The sequence below is a fragment of the Myxocyprinus asiaticus genome, chromosome 4 (assembly GCF_019703515.2).
Source record: "Myxocyprinus asiaticus isolate MX2 ecotype Aquarium Trade chromosome 4, UBuf_Myxa_2, whole genome shotgun sequence".
Lineage (NCBI taxonomy): Eukaryota > Metazoa > Chordata > Actinopteri > Cypriniformes > Catostomidae > Myxocyprinus > Myxocyprinus asiaticus.
In genome coordinates, this window is record NC_059347.1 from 8,410,166 (window position 1) to 8,435,025 (window position 24,860).

The window sequence follows — 24,860 nt, forward strand, 5'->3', positions numbered from 1 at the left end:
CGATAAAATACATTTGATTCTTTCAAATAAATAAATAAATAAATGTCAACTCATAATTCATTCTAGTTAGAGTGAAGTCATATATTTATCATGGTAATACATTGTGTTATGTGTGTGTGTGTGTGTGTATACATTTGTGCAGCTGTATTTGTTTTCCCAAATCATATAGAAAGCAATATATGTTCTAATTTTTCATTGCTCTTGTATCACCAATTATATGAGTAGGGAAATTTATTTAGGGGCTGTGTTTAAAATAGTATCAGTGTGTGAAATGCGAGCAAGTATATTTAAAAAAAAAAAAAAAAAAATTCACAGTAAATGTCAATTTTCAGTTGGTCATATTTGATTGTGTGCAGCCCCACTTAGGAAACCACAGCAAAAAGCGCTTCAGTCTTCACATGAAACCCAGATGTAAACAAAATATTAAATAATTGAATAAACAAACAAACAACCCCTTTGAGGAAAACAAGTATATAAAATCCATAATTTAAAATAAAACCTAAAAGAAAAAACTGTCACTACACTCCAAACACACTCAAATATTGAAATTCCAATGCAAAAAAGTCAAAAGAAATGAAGTGAAAGTAAAAAAGCCACCAGTTTGGCCTCTCTCATTCTTTCTCCATTTTCTTTGTTTGCCAGAAATCATGTCAGTTGCTATAAATCATCTTTTCTTTTAATAAGTGCAAATGTTTCACTCCTCCTTATTAGTCTTTTTACGGCCTGACACACATAAAAATTCTATCAGCTTTCATATCATATGGATTGGAATAGCCTCAGTAACATTCTGTTTAAATTATCACAGTTCATGGCACAGATTTACATCAATTAATCATCAAATTAATCAAATGCATCAGTCGGAACCAAACCGCCAGACTGTGATGTTCGTCCTTGCATTAGACCTTAGAGTATGACACCTTCTGAGTTGAAAGCACTGTATTGATTTTTACAGCATCACTGTCTCAGCACAAAAAGGGCCAAAAAAAAATAAAAATAAAAAAAATAAAAAAATAAAATCATTCTGCCATTCTCATGTCGGCCAATGTGGAAGTGGGAGCTACAGTGGCCCCAAAAAATATTTGTACACTTTAGCCACACTTAAAAAATTTCTTTGCATTATATAACAAAATACCAAACCAAGTGGCATTTATTTTAAATAAATATAAGCACAAGCACACATTTCAAGCAAAACATTTTACAGTAAGATGTTTGATATGTTTTAAATTATTAAGCAATAGATATACTGTTTAAAATGAAGATAAAAATTATTTTGGAACTTTATGATTATCAAACATTAACATAGTAAATGTGATAAATTACACTTTCATACATCCATTTATTCACCTTGACACCAGTTCGCCACAAGTCATTGAAAAATGACTCAGAAAATAAAGTTAGTTCTGAAATAAGCTCTAGCTTAATTTGTTTTCCAGTGCCACTTGCTTTGGTATTTTGTTATCCAGTGCAAAGATATTTATTCATTTTAAGCGACTCACTGTATGCATCCAAAAGTTTTTGGGCCATTGTACGTGAAGCCTCACAAAAATTGTTTTCCAAGTGAGTGTCGAGCTTTTAGAAGTATAATTAGTTGGAGGCAGGCAAACTGCTAGCTAAGATAAACTCTCTAGCTGTATAGCCATTTATTAATTTAATTAAACACAATGGACTCACAATCATATTCCAATAAAAGACCAGCTCCTCTTCACAAGTAATCGAAATGCCAATTAACTCGTACAATGTCACTGATGTTTACTTATTGGATTTTGAGATGTATCAATAATTCCATTACAATAGTCAATTATAATCTGATATACAGCATAAAACCTTTGTAAAACAAGGTATTTTCCTGATAGTATGTTTGTGTGTACATATGTAAATGTGTGTGGAGAGTTTACTGATGTGCTGAATGAATGGTAATTATGGCTATGATCACAACGCAGATGAATGTGGCCCAAATCTAACAATAGGCATCCCATACAGAAAATATTGGACAGTTAGCGACCCTACATGACGGTGTTATACCAACAGTAATTGTTTAACAGATGCCTTTAATACTGAATGTTTTGCGGCCAGACAGCCTTTAGTATTTTGCCATTTAAGTATGGGATGGGATGTCTTCATTTAGTCCAAAATACAGGATGTCCCAAACATGGGAAAGTTGGAAACCCTACGTGACGGCAGGGTGTTATACCTCTTTACAATACACCGTCTGACCATCTTAAGCATTTCACGACAATTGTTTTACACGGGACATCTTAACTTCAGCCAAAAAACATCCTGGCTAATATGGGACAGTTGACAACACTACACGAAGTGGGGTGTTAAACCTTATGACTATAAAGATGCCTTCAATACAGGACGTTTCGCCACCTTACCGTGTCGAGTGTTTCACCACTTAAATATGAGATTTCTTCATATAATGCACATTTAGCAACCTTACGAGACGGTGGGATGTTATACCTCATTACTACACATATGCCTTCAATACAGGACATCTTGCCATCTGACCATGTCAAGACTTTTAATAAGGGACAATAGGCGTCCTGTTCTTTTTGGGCAAAACACGGGACAGTTGGCAACCCTACGTGACAGCAGGGTGTTATACCTTATTACTATACAGATGTGTTCAATATGGGACGTTTCACCTTATGATCGTCTTCAGCGTGTCTCCCCTTAAATATGGGACAATAGGTGTCCTCTATGGTACATCTTCACTTTAGCCAAAATACGAAATGTCCCGGCTAATACAGGGTAGTTGCCAACCCGACGCCAAAGTGGGGTGTTATACCTTATTACTATACAGATGCCTTCAATGCGCCATCCAACCATGTCCCATACGGGATGTCTTCATTTTGGCCAAAATAGGGGACAGTTGGCAACCCTACGCGACAGTGGGGTGCTATACCTCATTACTATATAGATGCCTTCCATATAGACGTTCTGCCGCTTAAATATGCAACAATAGGCATCCCCTAATTATTGTAATACATTACAATAAATATATGAATTAAAATAATAAATATCAATGCCAGGGTACTGCCCATTATGCCCAATTCAAAATTTTCAGATTTGAGCAGAAAATGAGGCCAAGTTCGTAATGGCATACTATCATACTACTCTTACTATTTCTGCCATAGACTGATATGGCAGAAGTAGTAAGAGTAGTATGAGTAGTTTGCCATTCTGAACTCAGCCTCAGAACTGGGCACTTCGCTTACACTGTGATCTTAGCCAATATCAGCACAAATGTGAATCTGAACTGAAATCCAACAATAGGTATTTAAAATGACCAAAAGTTTTATGTTTGAAGCTTTTTGATAATTTACCAATGACTTCATGATATAAGCATGGCAAAAACTGGTTACATTATGAGCAGATAATGGAAGAACACATGCCGAAGAGCCTGATATTGCACATTAAAGAGCAGCCTGGATTCATTATGTTTGAGAGCGGCACACTCAGGAAACTAATCCAACAGAGCGAATGGATTTCATTTCAAACGAAAACATCAGTAGGGCTATTGCAAAAAGACCCAGATGAAAGATGGCAAAAAAACACATTTGCACATGTCTAAATGTGCATGTTTATATGTCAGCGCAAGAAAATTAAAGAAAACATAACTCTAAATATCAAACGTGTGGATGTACAGAATGAAATTCTCAGTCTGCATTTTCCTGCTGTCATCCAAACCCTTCCATTTTTTCATTCACTGTGATTAAATAATTTAAAGGTGAAGTGTGTAATTTCTGCACCACTGAAACTGCACAAATAATAATTCAAACAGTTCTCCTGAAAACTACCCATATCTGCCATTGGTTGACCAAACAGACAGTCCCCCTTCAAACCCAAATCAACGGTTGAACCAATGTTGCTGAGATGGGCTGGCCGAGATACTCAATCAAACAGAGCGAAAAAGAGTTTTACACTTTTGGGGGGAAATCAACTTACAAATTCCAAAAATCACACACTTCAGCTTTAAGGGGAACATTCGAAGGACTTCTCGGTACTTCCTAGATTTCAAGAACCACAAATTAAGCTCTTCTCTTCTCTGCATCAAATGAATAAAAATAAATCAAACGCCTTTGATGTTGATAACTGGGTGACAGAGTGAATGTCAGTCTCTGAGTTGTAATATCTTTGATATTGAAGATTTTCAGAGCATTATTGGTACTGATAAATATACTTTCATTATTCAGTTCAATTCACCATTAGGATTGTAAAACGAGCTCATTTATTTAGGAATTGCTCTTGAATGTCTCATTCCAGTAAAAGCCAAGTTTGTCACTTGTCTCTCTCGATTTTGTCTCATTCGTAGAGAGAGAGGGAATCTGACAATACACAAAATTTCTTTGTAGCATCCCTGTTCGTAAAACAGCTCACCAGTCCTGTGGAAGAGGACATTATTGTGAGAGAAAAGGAGAAGGACTCAGAAAAGACAGAGAAAGGAAGTGAAAAGCAGAATCAGGAAGTTACAAAGCTGGACGAGGAAACTGGAGGCAGATGTAGCTCCTGTGCTGTTCCATGCCATCATTTCCTGTTGCCTCCTTGATTTCTTCCTCTTTTTTAATCTCTCCCTCTCTCTCTCTGTCTATTTTCATGAGCTCATTAAATCGGAGCTCCACAGTCCAGGGCAGGTAGGCCAAATGGTGACTGGGCGAGGTGGTTCGGCTCTGGGTTGGCTCTCACAGACGCTCCCTGGTGGGAATCCAGATATAAGGCCCTGACTGCTCCTCAATCACTGTTTTCACTTTGTGATAAACCTCCTCAAAACTGTCACCCTCCACGATCGCTGTGATAAGGGGAGAGAGCAACAGAAAATACAATAAGTATTTACTGAAAATAAATTATGCAAACAGATATAACTTTAAATGAATATTCTGGGTTAAATACATGTCATCACTTGTTTGTGAAAACAAAGTTAGCAACAGAAGTTAGCAACAGAAATGCCCTTACAATGGAGTCCATTGGGCAATCGAATTCCATGTTTCACGATGTTCGTACTTTACTCTAGGTTCGTAATTAATCCTGGATAGTCAGGTGTCAAGTTTTCACACTGTACATTTGTAAACCATGTGTTAATATTCTTATTTGCATATATATGAGGTAATTAACATTGTTTGAACAATTACAGCATGTGACTAGAATGCCACCTGTTTTTCCAGTATAACTTTGCAGTCACTGTTTGGTCACCGTATAGCTTTAAAAGGAATCATTTTACCCAAAATGATCATTTTCTCATCATTTACTCAACCTCACGTTGTGCCAAACTCATACTACTTTCTTCTGTGGAATGTATGAGGTGTTCCCTATCTGTCACTCACTCGACGTTGGTGTCGATGTAGTGACACTAGGGGTCACTCTTGGGAGCCCGAGACACCTCTGGTCTTTGATAAAAGGCCATTGAAAATTGGCGAGTGGTATTTGCATGCCACTCCCCCGAACATACGGGTATAAAAGGAGCTGGTATGCAACCACTCATTCAGATTTTCTCTTCGGAGCCGAACGGTCATGCTCATTGAGCTGAATACTACTGTTCATTCACCTGCTGGATCTGACGGCACATTTCAGCGGCTTCTCCCTCCTCTGCACTGGTGCACTGCAGAGAATGCCCCTGGGCGCTTCGGCAGAAAAACTAGAGAGTATATTTTCTGAAAGAGCATTTTTCCCCTCTAAAAGAGTATATATTTCTCTAAAAGAGCGCACACACGGAACGTCTTTTTAAAGACGCGTCTTTTTAAAGATGCTTTTCCGATTGTGTGTTATTCCTGGTTGTGCTCGTTATCTCTCGCCTTCTAACGGTCACGATCATTGTCTTTCGTGTCTGGGCACTGCTCACGCGGAGACAGCGTTCGTGGATGGTCACATTCTCATTGCGAGAATGTGTCCATGGCAATGTTGCGGTCGCGGCTCGCCTTCGTGAGGAAGCGAGCCACCCCAGAGGCTCCCGCCTCGGTCCTTTTACCCACGGGTTTGAGGCCAGCGCGGCTAGCACTGGGGGCGATTTGGGGACCCCAATGGGACCGCCTCCGCCGGGTATCCCCCCGCGGACCTCCCATTCCCCAGCACGCTCGTCTGCCCCGATCGGGCTTCCGGATGAGTCCGCCGGCTCGTCTCACGGCGATGGCCACACTAGTGGTCCAGGAGCGCCACCTTTGGCTCAACCTGGTCGAGATGGGTGAGGCCGACAGGACACGATTCCTTGCTGCCCCCATTTTCCAGGCGGGCCTATTCGGCGACACCGTCGAGGACTTTGCCCAGCAGTTCTCGATGGTAGAGCAGTAGATGGATGCTAGCCGGCTTGTCCTGCCCCAGCGTGGCTCAAGATCCCCCCATCTACTCATCGCCGAGGGCGTCCCCCTGCGATGACTGCACCGGCTCCGCCGCAGCCCGCCCCTCCGGCCCGGCCCCGGTGTGGAGCCCACCGCAGGAAGCCGACGCCACCCGTCTCACAGCCGGCACCGAAGAACCCACGGAGGTCTTCGAAGCGCCCCTGAGACGGGCGACCCAGGGACAACGAAACCCGCTGCTCTGGAGCTGGTAAGCAGATCTTCTTTTTGTTACCTTTTGCATTTAATTGCGCTGCATGCCCAAGTGGCTGCAGTACTCAAGAGCTCCGCAAGAGTGGTTTCCTTGTTCCCTGGGTCACATATTCGGTGTGTACGGCTGGCATCACGACCACCGTCCACCACTCCATTTGGCAGGTTGGCGCTCCAGCGGCGGTCTCCCACCCTGAGCGCCCAGCTATGGCACAAATCAGCCCCCGATGTGACAGTCTCCACGGGTCATGAGGACAGGCCTCTTCCTCCCCCGTCCCAGGCTGTTCCGGGGGTGGTCACAAGGAGCCAGGTAAGTGCTTCGATGTCCTCGGACTCAGCACGGCCACGATGTGGTGTGGCACCTCAAGCTCCGCCCCGCCGCGAGGCCCCACCCGCCGGTACATCCGATGACGTTGTCCCTTTGGTCCCCCTTGCGCGGAACTCGGATGCATGGCTTGCGCTTTCCAGTCCGTCGCGAGGGCTGGTCCGGACCGTCCGACTCGGCTGCACGATTCACTTCGCTGGGCATCCTCCCAGGTCCAGCGGTGTCCACTTCACCTTGGTGAAAGATGGAAACGCTGCTACCTTGCGCGGAGATCGCTACTCTCCTACGGAAGGACGCGATAGAACCTGTCCCTCCAGCCGAGATGAAGGGGTTTTACAGCCCCTACTTCATTGTACCAAAAAAAGGCGGTGGGTTGCGGCCAATCTTGGACCTGCGAGTACTGAACTGGGCCTTACACAGACTCCCGTTCAAGATGCTGACGCAAAGACGCATTCTAGCGAGCGTCCGGCATCAAGATTGGTTCACGGCGGTAGACCCGAAGGATGAGTACTTTCACGTCTCGATCCTTCCTCGACACAGACCCTTCCTGCGGTTTGCGTTCGAGGGTCAGGCGTATCGGTACAAGTCCTCCCTTTCGGCCTGTCCCTGTCTCCTCGCATCTTTACGAAGATCGCAGAGGCTGCCCTTGCCCCGTTAAGGGAGGTGGGCATTCGCATTCTCAACTATCTCGACGACTGGCTAATCCTAGCTCACTCTCGAGACGGGTTATGCGCACACAGGGACCTGGTGCTCTCACACCTCAGCCGACTAGGGCTTCGGGTCAGCTGGGAAAAGAGCAAGCTCCTCCCGGTTCAGAGCATCTCTTTTCTCGGTTTGGAGTTGGACTCAGTCTCCTTGACGGCGCACCTTACGAACGAGCATGCCCAGTCGGTGCTGGCCTGTTTGAAGGCGTTCAAACAGAAAACAGCGGTTCCACTGAAACATTTTCAGAGGCTCCTGGGGCATATGGCGTCCTCGGCGGTGGCCACCCCGCTCGGGTTGATGCATATGAGGCCGCTTCAGCACTGGCTCCAGACTCGAGTCCCGAGACGGGCATGGCGCCACGGGACACACCGCGTGGCCATTACGTCGGTCTGTCACTGTCTTTTCAGCCCTTGGACCGACCTCTCGTTTCCACGAGCAGATGTTCCGCTAGAACTGGTCTCCAGGAGCGTCGTGGTCACGACAGACGCCTCCAAAATGGGCTGGGGCGCTGTTGGCAATGGGCACGCAGCCGCCGGCCTCTAGACAGGTCCGCAGCTGCGTTGGCACATCAACTGCCTCGAGTTACTGGCAATTCTGCTCGCCCTGCGGAGGTTCCGGCCGTTGATCCAGGGCAAGCACGTGCTAGTTCGGACAGACAGCACGGCAGCGGTAGCATATGTCAACCGCCAAGGCGGTCTGTGCTCCCGCTGTATGTCATAACTCGCCCGCCGTCTCCTCCAACGGAGTTAGCAGCACCAAGTCGCTGCAAGCCACTCACATCCCGGGCAACCTCAACACTTCGGCGGATGCGCTGTAACAACAGGTTACCCTCAAGGGAGAGTGGAGACTCCACCTTCAGGTGGTCCAGCTGATTTGGAGTCGATTCAGTCAGGCACAGGTGCACCTGTTCGCCTCCCAAGAATCCTCCTACTGCCCGCTCTGGTACGCCCTCACCGAGGCCTTCCTCGGCATAGACGCGCTGGCACACAGCTGGTCCCCTGGCATTCGCAAATATGCGTTTTCCCCAGTGAGCCTGCTCGCACAGACCCTGTGCAAGATCAGGGAGAACGAGGAGAAGGTCGTCCTGGTAAGCACCCTACTGGCCCGCCCAGACGTGGTGCTCGGACCTCACGCTCCTCGTGACAGCTCCCCCCGGGCAAATTCCCCTGCGAAAGGCCCTTCTTTCTCAGGGAAGGGGCACCATCCGGCACCCGCGCCCAGACCTCTGGAATCTCCATGTCTGGCCCCTGGACGGGACGCGGAAGACCTAAGCTGTCTACCACCGCAGGTGGTACGTGCCTGGAGTTCGGTCCGGGCTATTCTCACGTGATCCTGAGACCCCCGACCGGGCTATGTGCCCAAGGCTCCCACCACTCCTTTTAGGGACCAGGTGGTGAACCTGCAAGCGCTGCCCCAGGAGGAGGCAGACCCAGCCCTGTCGTTGCTGTGTCCGGTGCGCGCTTTACGCATCTATTTGGATCGCACGCAGAGCTTTAGAATCTCTGAGCAGCTCTTTGTCTGCTTTGGTGTACAGCGGAAAGGAAGCGCTGTCTCCAAGCAGAGGATCGCCCACTGGCTCATTGACGCCATAACTATGGCATGTCTCGCCCAAAACATGCCGCCCCCGGTAGGGCTACGAGCCCATTCTACCCGTGGTGTAGTGGCTTCTTGGGCCCTGGCCAGAGGTGCCTCTCTAACAGGCATTGCAGAGCAGCGGGCTGGGCAACACCCAACACCTTTGCAAGGTTCTACAACCTCCGGGTGGAACCGGTTTCGTCCCAGGTAGTGGCACGCAACACAAGCGGATAAGCCCGGGATAGCCGGCCGGGTGTATCGCTTGCACATAGCGCCTTCCACCTCCTTTTGAGCTGAAGACGTGCGCTGTTAATTCCCAGTAGTGTTCACAAAAGTTGTTCCCTGGTTGACTTCCTCCGAGCCCTGTGGCAGTCGAGTTTTCGGAGAGACTCGCTGCCGGCCCAGTACACGCGCTAACTAAGAGCCCGGTTCTGGGGTAGGTGCTCCGCATGTGGCGGTTCCCTGTAAGGCTAACCCCATGCGATCTATATCTTCCGCTAGTTCGTTTCCCTACTGGCAAACTGCGTCTTCCTTGGGCAGAGCCCCTCAGTCTCCATGTTGTAGTAACTCCTCCCCCATTGGGTAGGATCTACCTTGAAGGCTCTCCACATGGTTGGAAAGACCATGTGATGTATTCTTCCACTTAAATATCCCCCCTCTCTTGGGGCGAGGTGTGGTCTCCGCGGTGTCCTCCCCTTGGGAGGGACACCCCCTGACTAGACCTGGCGGCCCAGTCGGATAATCCCCCTTCTTTTTTAGGGAGTGGAAAAAGAGAAGGGGAAAGAGGCCATGACTGGGTTAAGCCTGTCTCTATCTCTGGGTAGTCGACTTGTCCCCAAAAAGGGCCGTTCGACACTCATAACTGTGTTGGGGGAGGTTACGTGTCGACCTGGTGTGCTGGCTATGAGGCACACAGCAAGTCTGCCCACCACACACCGCCAGTTCACGTAACACAGTTCAGCCTTGTGGCGTTTTGTATAGGGACCCCTAGTGTCACTACATCGACACCAACGTCGAGTGAGTGACAGATAGAAAACGTCATGGTTACTGGTGTAACCTCCGTTCCCTGATGGAGGGAACGAGACGTTGGTCCCTCCTGCCACAATGCTGAACTACCCGCTGAAATGGCCGGACCTTATATCGGCTCCTCAGCGTAAAACCTGAATGAGTGGTTGCATACCAGCTCCTTTTATACCCGTATGTTCGGGGGAGTGGCATGCAAATACCACTCGCCAATTTTCATTGGCCTTTTATCAAAGACCAGAGGTGTCTCGGGCTCCCAAGAGTGACCCCTAGTGTCACTACATCGACACCAACGTCTCGTTCCCTCCATCAGGGAACGGAGGTTACACCAGTAACCATGACGTTTTTGTCAATTGGGTCCAAAAATTTCAAGGTGCAAAAAGGACATAAAAGCAGTAAAAAATTATTCTCTGTCTTCTCAAGCGATATGATAGCTTTGGGGTGATAAACAGACAACAATTTTTTTTCTTTTTCACTATAAATCTTGACAACCGCAGTCTCCTTAGCGCTCGTTCTCACACTTCCTCATGCTGCACGTATGTGCAGAGCGCTGTGCACAAACCAGACACAGTGTTGTCAGTGTTGCGGTTTTCACGCTTAGTTGGGCTATATTGAAAATGCAGATGCGGGTTAATGATACCAGGATTGAGTACCTGGCAACAGCGTAGAGCATCAAAGAATCACCGTCTTGACCGTGTTTCTCACCCAAAGTGATTATATAACTTTAGAAGACATGGATTAAATTACTCAAATCCTATGGATTACCTATATGCTGCCTTTATGTCTTTGGAGCTTGAAAGTTTTGGACCCCATTGACTTACAGTACATTGCATACACAAAAATCTGATACATTCTTTAAAATATCTTCGTTTGTGTTTCACAGAAGAAAGAAAGCCATTCGAGTTTGGGACAGCATGAGGGTGGGTAAATGATAAGAGAATTATCACTTTTGGGTTAACCCTCCCTATCAAGGCTTCATAACCCAGGGTTAAATGTGATGCTAACCCTCTTTCGAAGAAAGAAATTGTGAAAACGATTAACCATCTTAAAGTGTAGTGTGAAAGGCCTAAAAGTGTGGTACTCTCAGCTCAGTTGAACACATTTTACAATACCCACTTTAAAGTCCATTCCGCAGTAAATGCCAGTATGTACAGTATATATATGTCCGTTTTCTACCAGGACACTAGAGGGCAGTGTGTGGAACTGTCTTACCAGAGAAGCACTCCAGAAAATCTTGCTCCAGTTTAATAGCACGGTCCATGCCTTTCCTGGCCTGTTCCTCGGTTAGTCGTGTGTTTACCTCTCTGGATAAAACATCAGAGATACCAGGAGTTGTCAGTTTCAGTCTTCATAACACACTGTATATTGAGGGGTATTGTGTTAAAGGTAACATGATGAAACAGAATTCACAACCCATGTTTACTCCTGTAATGCAATGTATTTCGAAGCAAAACAGGATATTCAATAAGGGGGGAAAAAATGTAGGACAGAACTTGATTTTATCCATCTGGAATTGATTGATTGTGATAAGTGGGCTTTCCATACCAGAATGGAGACAGACCTGAATGTGCGTTTGAAGCGGATTGTGGAAAACTACAATCCCTCCTTGGCAACCACTTTTGAGGAGGCTTTTTGACGTAACATTGAGGCTGAAAGTCAAGTTCACTCCTTAGTAGCATCTTGATGTATTCCAATGGATACGCTTCTTTTTCAAATGTATCACTATTTGCTATTATTGGCTAATCTTTATTACATTAATGTTAACCGGCCTTAAATTACCGTGTTAACTATTGGTAAGAATTTTAGAAAGGCTGCATTACTTATAACAGTGACCTAAAATGATGCCTAAATAACATTAACCAACAGCCAACACAGCCTATTTGATGTCAGATGAATAGGAAAGTCATAACGTTTGGATGAAGGATTTCAAAGACCAACATTTTATTTTCTTTGGAGTAACGTGAACTGATTAAAGGTGCACTCAGTAATTTTTCCCCATTAAAAAATAGGTTAATTGTAATTTTAAAACATAAGTATAAAATCATGACCACCTACATGAGATGAGGACTCTAGTCATTTCAGTAACCTTATAAAAGCTGTTTTATTCTACATGGGGCAGGGATTAAATTAATCATGGTTGATTGTAAAGAGTGAATTTCTACAATGGCATCTGTAACTGAAAACTATTCAGTATATAACGTGTGAATGATGCTGCATCCACACCACTAGGTGTCGTAAGTCCAAGATGACACAGGCAAAAAGTTACTGAGTGCACCTTAATTGAGCATAATGAGATCAGTAAAGCTGTCAAATAAAATTTTGAATGATTACTTGAATTAAAGGAATATTACAGGTTCAATACAAGTTTAGCTCAATCCACAGCATTTGTGGCATAATGTTGATTACCACAAACATTTATTTTGACTCATCCCTCCTTTTCTTTTATAAAAGCAGGTTACAGTGAGGCACTTACAATGGAAGTGAATGGGGCCAATTTTTGGAGGGTTTAAAAGCAGAAATGTGAAGCGTATAATTTTATAAAAGCACACATTAATTCTTCTGTTAAAACTCATGTATTATTTGAGCTGTAAAGTTCAAATCATAATTTTTACAGTCACTTTAGGGTTTTGAGGTTTCTTGACTACATCGTTATGGCAATGAATTTGTAAAATTGGCTATAACTTTACACAGAAAAGATTATAATGCAATTTTATCATACTAAAATCATGTCAACAAACATATTGTTAAATTTTGTGGCTATACTTTTGAAACAGTGAGTATTTTAACATTTACGGATTGGCCCCCATTCACTTCCATTGTGAATGCCTCACTGTAACCCAGAAAGGAGGGGCAATTCAAAATAAATTTTTGTTGTAATAAATATTATACCACAAATAATGTCAATTGAGCTTAAATTGTATTGAATCCATAAAGACAAAAATGCACACTCGAATGCTAAAACATTGCATTTAAATTTTAGATGTGTGACAAGAACTGACGATGACACTGACCATGTACCGTGCAACACTAAGTTCACATAGAACTGTCTATTGAAGTGTCCCCCCCCCCCCCGTTTTACTTTTTTACTTAAGATTTGTGAATATGAACTGGCTAAATCTTTTGAGTCTATAATTTTATGCAAAATGGTAAATGGGATCTATTTTGAATTCAATTTGCCTTTAAGCATCTGGAGAGTGTTATTGTTTGCAGTTACGTACAGGACGTTCTCCAGTGATTTGGGCCGTACGAAGATGGCAATTGGGTGGAGCTGTGCAGCCTGTAGCCTACGAACAGCGTTTGCAGACACATCCAGAATACAGTGCTTACCCTGCTGCTCACAAACACACACAAATAAATATATTAAGAATGGCAAAAAGGACACACAAAAAAAAAGTTGTTTTTTGCAGAAATCTTTTCTAACCTGTTCAGCCACCTCTCGGACACTCTGAACACTGGTTCCATACAGGTGGCTGTTGTACTGGCCCGCTTCAATGAATCGATGGTTCTGAATGTCTTTCTCCATCTGTTCCCGAGATGACACAAAGTGATAGTCCCGCCCATCCACCTCATACTCCCGCTTGGGTCGTGTCGTATCTGGGAAAGAGTAATGATGTCATCTCGATACTGTACATATCAGCACATGCCAGTTGTGTTCAAAATGGCTTATTTCGTTTGAGTTGATTAATGCTTATTGTAAGGTTTTGCCATTTTTTATTTTTTTTTTATTTTTTTTTTGAGTTTTGAGTTTTGAGTTTTACAAGAATTTCTAAAGGTTAAGACTGGGGAAGGGAGGTTAAAAAACACTGATGTTAATGTAGTTGTAGTCTCACATAGCCAGACCTTTAACTATCAGAATAAAGTCGTGTCCACATTACAGCTTCTGGCCTAGAAATGCCACTTAGAGAGTGAGAAACCATCTGACCAACATTTTTTTTTTTTTTTACAAAATTAGATATACAGTAACCAGAAGACCAAATCAGCAGTGATGAAAGAATAAATAAAAAATACCCATGAGAAAATATACTTACGAGGCACACAAGAGCCGAACTTATCTGGAAACTCAGAGAGAAGGTCATCATTCACTCTGTCCTTCACTGGACCCAGAATAATGATCGGCCTGGCATAGTGCACTACATAAGAAGACAAAGACAGACTTTATGGGTACTTACACTAGAAGACAAAGCAAAAATGGAAGGAAGGAGTGAGTGAGAAAGTCAATGGTTCTGTTCCAAAGTTAGCTCCTTCCTAGACAGTGTTTATAAAAAAATTAAGCTATCTCAAGTTACCTTATAAGTTACCATGCCTGACCAAATTCTAACAGCGTACTGTGACAAGCCCAGTGCAATTTTTAACCAAGATGGTGGATTGAGTTGAGGGAAACTTCCATTTTAAAACTATTTTATTCAGTAGTGAAAAGTAATGATAGAAAATTATTCAATCTTATTATAAAAGTGAACTTTTTCACCCAATATTTGTGTTATTTATTGTTTGTGATTATTGGAGTATGACGTTGTTAGCTTAGCAATTTGCTAACATCAGAGTCTGTTGGAATCTATTGTGAGTGCTAGTCAAGTCTCTTGTGTACCTACAGTAAGTTGCTGCCTATTTCGATTCAGTCACTTATCAAGTTCCATTTCAACTAGGATGCCTATGTAGACAGCAAGGCAGTTCACTAGGGTTTAAAATAAAGAGTATAAATGACACAACATATGGTGATTCAGTCGTGTTATTTCACCTTCCACTTGTGCAACTGTCTCATAACTGCGTACTGTATCTTCCCTTCCTGAAAGAAACCACATAAACATGCATCAATTTATTATTGATATATAAACATGACAACAAAATATAAACATTTATTTCAGTATTTAAGGCTGTTCTGTGCTGTAAGCTATCAAATGTTTGGATGTTACTCACCCAGGGAGCCTGTACTGTCTCGACTTCGTTCCTAAGGTAAATACACATACAGGGAACAATGCTAATCAAATTGCAATAGAGCTTAAAAGTAAACATAGTCTAGTTATTTCATTATTTTTCCTGGCTTACAGGGGTTCTACTTTAAAAAGTGTAGATTTTTTAAAGTAGAGACACTGACTGTGTTTACATGCACAAGAATATTCTGAAATGAATCAGAAAGTGGTCATATTCCGGTTAGGTATGCATCATGTGAACACAATCACCTGCTTGTCATAACCTAATTAAACCAATTTTCCAGTTACTAGAAATTTGGATAAGACAGCCGGCATATGGCTGTATTAATACAATTTTGAGAATTATCGGAACCTTATTCAGAATAACGACTTTAACGGAAATTAATATGAAAGTAGGTGTGTACAATACAAGATAGAGGCAGTAGTGTAAAGGCAAACTATCACACACATTTTTGGAATGCTTGTGTCTTATTTGGATTGGGCTAATTACCATGAACAGAGGAATATTCTAATAGCTCTAAAGCATGTAAACCTTTTTGGAATAAAGGCTTAACCAGATTATCAACCTTTTTTTATTATTTTCTCCCCAATTTGGCATGCCCAGTTCCCAATGCGCTCTAGGTCCTTTTGGTGGCGTAGTGACTCACCTCAATCCAGGTGGCAGAGGACGAATCTCAGTTGCCTCCACGTCTGAGACCGTCAATCCGCACATCTTATCACGTGGCTTGTTGAGCACGTTACCGCAGAGACTTAGCGTGTGTGGAGGCTTCACGCTATTCTCCGCAGCATCCACGCACAACTCACCACATGCCCCACCGAGAGCGAGAACCACATTATAGCGACCACGAGGAGGTTACCCCATGTGACTCTACCCACCCTAGCAACCGGGCCAATTGGTTGCTTAGGAAGCCTGACTGAAGTCACTCAGCACGCCCTGAACAGATTATCAACCTTAATCGGAAAATGATGTGCTTGTAACATGGTCACAGGGTGTCTTAATAACAGCAGTGTGTATGTTCTGAGAATGAATGTGTGTCTTGTGTGTGTTTGTAGGAATCTGAATCTTGGCAGTGCAGTGAAACTGCACTGCCAAATATTTTGAGTAATTTAAAGAAAAATAGGTGTTTGCCCAGTGAAGTTGTTTATGTTTTAATAGACATCTTACCCTTTCTTTTGACTTCAACCTCGACCACTCTTTTCTCTCAACCCTGGATGAGAAGATGGTTGAATGAATGACAAGAAATAAAAAAATCCGGTTGGAAACATCACTCTAGCAGTGTTTATCCATGCACCACCAAAACATCTCTCAGTGATAATTTTTACATTGTTTTGGGGGATTACCTAAAGGGGGATTATGAATGCTATTTCATTTAAAGGACACAGAATAAGGAAATAGCTCCAGTAACAAGTAATAGCTCCACACACTCAAATTTAACATAATTCAGTGTGCGTGGTAGCAGAAAGCAAGTTAACAGATGTGATACAACATGATGAAAGACAATATGTAAAAGGTAGCAGGCAGATCAGTTGACTGTAACGTTTCCGTAATGTAATATTTACATTAAAAGTTGAGGATTTCTCATTGAAAATGCTTCTAACTTCTTTTAAGCATATACCTCATTATTTCATTGTTCATTTTTAAACATGCATGGATAAAAGGGTGCTAAAGACTGGAGGTAAAAAAGTCTTGGGATTGTGTTTAAATATTATACTGTGCAAGGACAACAGTGGAGGGAACATACACACACACACACACACCTCCTCTTGCTTGGGATGAAGCCGACCTCCTCCTCATCGCCCTGTGGGCTGACTCTGCAGGCCTGCCACCATTCTTCATCTCCACAGTCCAGAACATGCAGCACATCTCCAAACCTGAAGCCCACGGCCTGACTCAAGAAACCACAGTCTGCTGTCTTATCATAGTCAAACAGAGCCCTGCCCAGAGAAACAGACAGAGAGAGAGAGCATTGGTTATAGAAAAAAAGAGAGGACAAAGGAGGTCACTTAGAGTGAGAGAGGGAGAGGCTTAAAAGAGGAACATCAAAAGAACAAGAGTTGGAAAGCATGGGATTTTTACTTTTGGACTTTTATTTTTGGCCTTTTTACCATTTTGATTTATTGGCTATGTTTAGACTGGAATACTTGCGTATGGCATACTGTGTAGTATATACTGTATGTACTGTTTCGTTTGAGAAACAGCACACAGTATACAACAATAACGGTTTCGAAGAATAGTATGTTACCTTGTTGCCACATGAATTCATTCAGTTGCAATTCAGAGAGTGATGAGCAGTTATCATCTTAGAAATTAATACAATTAATTCATGGCTCCAGACTAACATACAGTATGAGAGCAGTGGGACCGGTGCCACCAAGTTCTACAGATGGTGGCACCAGCACTTGATTTGGTAGCACCAGTAAACAAATTATTCGCTTCTGTCTTTAATTGAAAAAAAGAAATAAGGATAGAATCTAATTATCATAGTGTTATTATTATTGTATTGTATAAATAAGTGCAATTACTAATAATATTGCATTGTCACTATGAAAGGCACATTCGACAGTTAAGCATTGATGCGAATTAAAATTTACTGATATTAACATCAGTCTGTAAAAACTGAATTCATATACTAATTTAATTAATTTAAATAGGGCTAAAGTGAAATATTCTGCCAGTGCAAGTTACTTTATCCTACAATCAAATAGCAGTAACCAGATTTTACATAATAATTGTACATAATAATTATTATAAATTTACCGTAGGTCTTCCATAGTTTTAAAAATGGTATTTGTAAAACCATGGATACCATAAATCATGCATGGCTCCTCATTACCATGGTTAGTAACTACTAAAAAACTTTAGCATTTTTGTTATAAAAATAAATAAATTTAGAACTATACATATAAAAATGTTAAAACTAGCTGAAATGAATTATAATACCTCACTAGAGCTATATAAATAATCAATTTATCATACGGTAGATAATGCGGTTAGTGTATAGTAAATCCATGGCAAATTCTTTTGTAGGATTGAAAATCCTTCTAATTTATGTCTGTGGCTTTGCATGGCGCAATGTTTGCCTTGCCCGTGCTGTTTAGAAATTCGGGCTGGATATGGTTTTAAACTAGTTTAATCACAGACACATTTGGGGTTTTCATATGGGTTTGCAACAGAGAATACTGTGCCGAATTTATATGGGTTCCCCGCACCGCACTGCTCACTGGTTCTTGCAGCGCTGCTTATAATGATCTGCACTGCGTGGTCAGAGTTCAAGAACGGTCCGCAAGTAAATGCACGCGCTCTATACACGCGCTGCTTTGTCCATTGAGCCATGCTGATAATTGATCCGAGTAGCACTGATTCGTTCCGCTCTTGAAGTGCTTTACATTTGAAGTTTATTTTACGTAACTTTGAGTTATGTCTAGTTGTGTTTTTTTAGAGTGTGTCGGGGTTCCCGTTCTTTTCAAGGCACAATTCTCCAGGACATTTTATCTGCCCAACGATTGTTATATATAAGCAAAAACACACGAGATGATTAAACCCCAAAAAGCTGTGATTTAGTTAACTTAATATATAGTCTGTTTAGCTATATAGCTTTGGTCAGATTATAAATGATTGCCTTCTTTATTGCATAGAAGCCAAACTTGTACTGGCAAAACGTCAGACAAACTAGCAGCGTATTCTGACTGCTGCTCAGAATCAGGCAGCATCTTTCTTGTTGTTTTTTTGTAACAGCAGATCACAATCTAAAATAGTGCATGACAGCCATCTACTGTTAAATCTGGCCGCTTATTATAGCTCACATGGATAAGAATGTTTCAGACACTTTGTTATTAATAGACAACACAACAGCATATTTACCTTTACTTTTTAAATAAAATAATTCAATAAGTTAATACTGCTTTTTAAGGGATTTATTTTCTTTTCTAAATATGTGTATTTTGTTTCTCCTTATCTGTGCGTTATTGGGAGCAGCAATGGAAATAATTCCTTTAATGCACAACTATTTTATAACACATTTCCTAGCATTTTATTAATTATGGTTTTCATGTTAAATAAATAAAATTGCTGGTAAAAGAAATGATTTATTATGGCATGTATTATTCTGTGACTATCTATTATAGGGTGACCATACGTCCTCTTTTTCTTGGACATGTCCTCTTTTTTGGACCTGAAAAAAAGTGTCCAGCTTTTCTTTTTCTTTCTTTTTTTTTTTTTTTTTTTAAATGTCTGGGATTTGACTTTATCTTCATATTGATGTGCTCTTTACAGTTAGGACAATCATACATTCTGTGTATTTGATACTGTGCATCAGTTTTCACACGTATACATGTCCTTATGTGATTATACTTTAAAGAATGGTTGCTGAGATGAGACAGGAGACGTAGGATCTATGTGCAGGCTTTAATAAAAATGATGACAGTGAAACAACAAACGGGAAATCAAAACAACAACAAACAAGAACTGACAAAGGAATGCAAAAACTTAAGGGTATTTATACAAACAAAAGCTAATGAGGGAATGGAAAACAGGTGAGAACAATCAGGAACAGATGGCAGTGATGAGGGCAGTGCATACTGGGTAACGTAGTCCAGGGGTAACACTTCAAAATAAGAGTCCTAGGAAACACAAGGGATACAGACTGTGACATAACACCCCCTTTAAGGGGGTGACTCCTGGCGCCCCAAAGATGGCTGAGGAGGGCAGGAAGATACAGGTGAGGAAGGGGACCCAGAAGATGACCAGGTGTCATGGGAGGAGACCCCAGGGAAAGGATTTGGTCCAGAGGAGGCGGCCACAGGGCCGGGACTGGGTCAGGAGGCCTGGGAGGCAGCCACAGATCCGGGACAGGGTCAGGAGGCCTGGGAGGTGGCCACAGGGCAGGAACAGGGTCAGGAGGCCAGGGGGGTGACCACAGAGCCGGGACTGGGTCAGGAGGCCTGGGAGGCGGCCACAGGGTGGGGACAGGAGGCCTGGGAGGTGGCTACAGGGCGGGGACAGGGTCAGGAGGCCTGAGAGGTGGCCACAGGGCAGGGACTGGGTCAGGTGGTGGAGCCGCTGGAGGTGGGGCGGGCAGAGCCACTGTAAGAAAAGTCACTGGGAGGGTGGCTGAAACCGCTGGAGGAGAAGTCTCTGGAGGAACAGGCGGAACCGCTGGAAGAGGAGTCTCTGGAGGAGTGGGCGGAGCCACTGGGGGAGGAGTCTCTGGAGGAGCGGGTGGAGCCTCTGGGGGAGGAGTCTCTGGAAGAGCAGGTGGAGCCACTGGGGGAGGAGTCTCTGGAGGAGTGGGTGGAGCCATTGGGGGAGGAGTCTCTGGAGGAGTGGTTGGAGCCGCTGGGGGAGGAGTCTCTGGAGGAGCGGGCGGAGCCATTGGGGAGGAGTCTCTGGAGGAGCTGGCAGAGCCATGGAAGACTCTGAGCGCGGAGCCGTGGAAGACTCTGAGGGCAGAGCCGGAGGAGGCTCGACGAAGGCCTGGAGAGGCTCGAGGGACGGAGCCGTGGAAGTCTCTAAGGGTGGAGCCACAGAAGGTGGAGCCGTGGGAGGCTCAAGGAGTGAAGCCATGGAAGGCGGACCTGTTGGAGGCTTGATGAGAGCTGGCAGTGACTGGGGAATGACCTCCGTGGTCGTGAGCATGGGCAGCAACTGGGGAACGACCTCCGTGGTCATGAGCATGGGCAGCGACTGGGTAATGACCTCCGTGGTCGTGAGCACGGGCAGCGACTGGGGAACGACCTCCATGGTTGTGAGCACGGGCAGGGACTGGGGAACGACCTCCGTGGTCGTGAGCACGGGCAGCGACTGGGGAACAACCTCCATGGTTGTGAGCACGGGCAGCGACTGGGGAACGACCTCCGTGGTCGTGAGCACAGGCAGCGACTGGAACTGACTGGAACTGACAACAAACAAGAACTGACAAAGGAATGCAAAAACTAAAGGGTATTTATACAAACAAAAACTAATGAGGGAATGGAAAACAGGTGAGAACAATCAGGAACAGATGGCAGAGATGAGGGCAGTGCATACTGGGTAACATAGTCCGGGGGAAACACTTCAAAATAAGAGTCCTAGAAAACACAAGGGAGACAGACTGTGACAATTCTGGCTGAGAGCGCCAGTGCACGCACTCTCAAAATACTTTTTTACACGTTCTCTCTCTGTCGCCCGTCCGCTCGCTCTCCGCGTGCTGTATGTGTGTGCGGGATGAGATCACCAGACGTCCTCTGCCACTCTCAGCAAGAAACATCAATAACGCAAATACACTTTTAAAAATACATACCCCAACTCTGCCGTTTATTAAATTGAACACCTGTGTAATCCGTCTCACGCTTACTACACAGTAATTTTTTACTAAAAATGTTGACAATATGAGACAATATCAATTATCCTATATGTAGACCGTGACAGAAATTTTACAACTCAGTCCATCAGATATTTGTAGCGCAACCTCTGTATGTGACCTGTAAAGCTTGCACCTGCCTGTCAATGTAAAAAATTTCTGAAAATACAATGAACAAGAACACAAGTGAGGGGAGAAACAAGCACACGTCTATTCACATATTATCCTAACTAAATATTATGTGACAAGCACAAAATTTCAGCCCAAGGATAGTCAAAAAAAAAAAAAAAAAAAAAAAGAAGAAGAAGAAAAAAAAGATCTTTAGGAAAGTAGGCTACACCTGTGCACAGCAATGAGGACTGAAAAGTGTGAAATATGGTATAAAAATGTATTTAATACATTTATTTCTTAATATATGTTATTAGTGTACATTGTATTATTAATTTTATTGGTTTGATAGTAAAATTGTAAAAAACAAATATTGCCTCAAGTAGCTTCAATGTAGCTAGCTACTTTTTGATAGTAACTTGTAGTGTAGCTAACTACATTTTCAAAAGGGTAGCTTGACTGTAACTTAACTACTTTAAAATATGAGTAGCTTGTAGCTTGTCAAACTACAGTTTCAAAGTAGCTTCCCCAATATTACCGGATTTGGTGATTCCGTCTGTGTTTTCCACATCGCGGAAATCATAGGGCCCTACATGTTGGATCCTCAGTATAAGCAGACTCTGATCATTGAATCATTTAAAATTAACTCACATCCCGAGGTGTAATGGCTGCATCACCACGCTACCACCTCAGGTTGTGAATTCATTTTCTTTTTTTTTTTTTTATCTGCAGTCCTACCATCGTCACTTACTAAAGTACAAAAATAAAAAAAGAAAAACAATTGTAGTTAACACAACAGCTGTAAGATTTTCCCTGGCAACCACTAGAGGTCGCCATGTAGGTTTATTGTCCATCCCTTGTCTTGTGTTTTATTATGGGTTTTGTAGTTCTTTTCGTGGTCTATGTTCATTGGTCTCTGTGGTTATTAGTTCCAGATGTTGCCTACGGCCACACCAAGGGGGTCAGGAATTGGCTGGTTAGCAGGTCCCTGTAGCAAAAACCTGAGTCCCGATTGTTACAATGTTTTAATTTGTGCATGTAACAAAACCCTTGTTAGTGACACAGACAAACAGTTTTATTTTACTAAAATATTATTTTCCAGGCCTTTTCGGTATTTTTCTCATTTTCCATGACTGGAAAACTGCACTGCAAAATTTGTTTTTCTGATTTTCCAGGACACCAGTACCTGTGTGTGTGTTTGTGTTGTATGTTTACCTGATATAGAATCCTCTTTTTGGGTTACTGCGTAATGTTGTGGTTCCAGAGCCCATACTGCTGTTCATCAACTGCTCTCTCAGATCATGAATCTTTGCCTCAAATCGACTGTACTCTGCCCACACAAACACAAACATGATCAAACCCAACAGAGCACAAGCATGTGCTGGTTTAGACCGTAATGTGCTCTGTTTGTGTCCAGAGGGTCACAAACCATACAGATGAAGATATTAAACTTGATTTTGACTGAATTACTTTGCTGTTTTTGTATAATTCTAATTTAAATATAGCAAGCCATTGTGTCATTTACTGAATCATATTCAAGCCAGTCTCGCAGTCAAACACTACCGTCACAAAAACATTGAGACTCAATTTTGTTCCCCAGAATTTTGTGTGAATAGCTTAGCTGTATATTGTGTCTCCAAACTTTGGAAAAACTTTGGTTTCCTAGCTAAATTCTGAGCAAAAAGTTGTTGAAAGACGTTTCTGTAGCAGACCCCTCACAACAGAAAAAAAAGTGATAGTCAGAATATCGTTCCATTTTGAGATTTATACCAAAAATTCGACTGACCATCTGTTTTATTTACTCTCCAAAGCAAATTCTTACTCAGATTTGGTACTTGTGTTTTAATTTTGGTCTGTGTGTGTGGGATTGTCCAGCCAAGTGTGTGTGTGTGTGTGTGTGTGTGTGTGTGTGTGTGTGTATGTGCGTGTTCTTACCTTCTGGTCTGTACTGGGCGATTATGGTGACAGTTTGTCCAGCATTCTTTAAAGCAGCCGCTGCTTGTTCATGCGTAGCTGCTCGCAGATCCACACCATTCACCTGACAAACACAGTCGAAATTCATTTTTGTGGTAATCAATATTATGCCACAAATGCTGTCCATTGAGCTTAACTTGTATTGAACCCAGAATATTCCTTTAAGAAAGAATAATAGTAAAGACATATGTAATGTTACAAATGACTATTTCAATTTAAATATATGCTGTATTATTCAAACTTTCTGTTCATCCAATAATCTTCCACTTACAGCAATGACACCTCAGACATTCTAGCAGTCAGTTAATTAAGATATTCAGATGAAGTTTCATGTTCATGTTTATTTCATGAGTCTGATCATAAGGTCTGAGAAAAGTGTCCTACAAATAAATGACATCTTTAGGAAGTTTCATGTTTAGTAGAGAACTAAAGATGTCGTTTGTTTGTAGGACACTTTTCTCAGACCTTATGATCAGACTCTTCTAACAGCAGCTCAACACCTCAAGCTCAGACTCATCCATCCATAATACAAATTTTAGACTGATGCGTTTTTATAGACATTGACATTGAAGTGTAAAGTGACTTGCAGGAAATGCAAGTGTCCTCAATACTTCAGCATCTGAAAAAAGACACTGTTTTGCGATGTTCAAATGTCATTAAATAGCACAACCATTTTCAAATGTTTTAATTATAAGAAAAGTTTCTTGAGTACCAAATTAGCACATTATAATGATTTCTCAAGGATGAGGTGACAGGATTTCCTTAGTAGACTGGAGTAATGACTGCTGAAAATGGGGCTTTGTCATCACGGGCAATAAATGAACTTTAAAATGAATAAAAATATAAAATGGCTGTTTCAAACAGTAATAATCATTGTTAACACTGTATATGCTTTTGCCAGTTTTTCTTTTCTTTTTTGTCAATTTAATGCAAAATAGAAACATCAATTTCTTACAAGAGTAAAACTGTCTTAGTGATTCCAAACTTTTGAATGGTAGTGTATATTTAAAATTGTACTTTACAAATGTACTTTACATTTAAATGATCAGTTAAAATATTTATGCAAATATGCATCATTGTAGTAGTATTTGAATAATACACTATTATATTTACAGCAATGAGAATTAGATTTTTTCACATTGCAGCAATGTGAGAGAATGGGATATATGGTCTTTATTGTCACGAAAATAAAGTCACAATGCAAATCCTAATGGTCCTAACTGTTTAAGGAGGCATAACTGTCACAGTTACCATACTCATATTTAACCATACTCAATTTAAATTGATGAAATTGTGTTATGAAATTTAAATGCATAAATCTTAAACTAATTTACAGGTGCATCTCAAT

The 24,860-nt window shown here is 42.4% G+C and overlaps 1 protein-coding gene across 3 annotated transcripts in view; it reads right to left on the bottom strand.

Annotated features, from left to right (window-relative positions):
- Nucleotides 1–286: 286 nt before the first annotated feature.
- LOC127437210 (disks large homolog 4) overlaps nucleotides 287–24,860 on the bottom strand; it is a 249,316-nt gene continuing 224,742 nt past the window's right edge. For all 3 annotated transcript variants that reach the window (XM_051692010.1, XM_051692002.1, XM_051692019.1), the window contains 11 exons: nucleotides 23,474–23,576; nucleotides 22,754–22,868; nucleotides 16,851–17,027; nucleotides 16,258–16,300; nucleotides 15,079–15,109; nucleotides 14,900–14,947; nucleotides 14,193–14,294; nucleotides 13,586–13,758; nucleotides 13,383–13,495; nucleotides 11,377–11,468; nucleotides 287–4,789 (listed from right to left, as the gene is read on the bottom strand). In XM_051692010.1, the coding sequence (XP_051547970.1) occupies nucleotides 4,683–4,789; nucleotides 11,377–11,468; nucleotides 13,383–13,495; nucleotides 13,586–13,758; nucleotides 14,193–14,294; nucleotides 14,900–14,947; nucleotides 15,079–15,109; nucleotides 16,258–16,300; nucleotides 16,851–17,027; nucleotides 22,754–22,868; nucleotides 23,474–23,576 (1,104 nt within the window). In that variant the 3' untranslated portion in view covers nucleotides 287–4,682. The remainder of the gene's footprint in view (nucleotides 4,790–11,376; nucleotides 11,469–13,382; nucleotides 13,496–13,585; nucleotides 13,759–14,192; nucleotides 14,295–14,899; nucleotides 14,948–15,078; nucleotides 15,110–16,257; nucleotides 16,301–16,850; nucleotides 17,028–22,753; nucleotides 22,869–23,473; nucleotides 23,577–24,860) is intronic.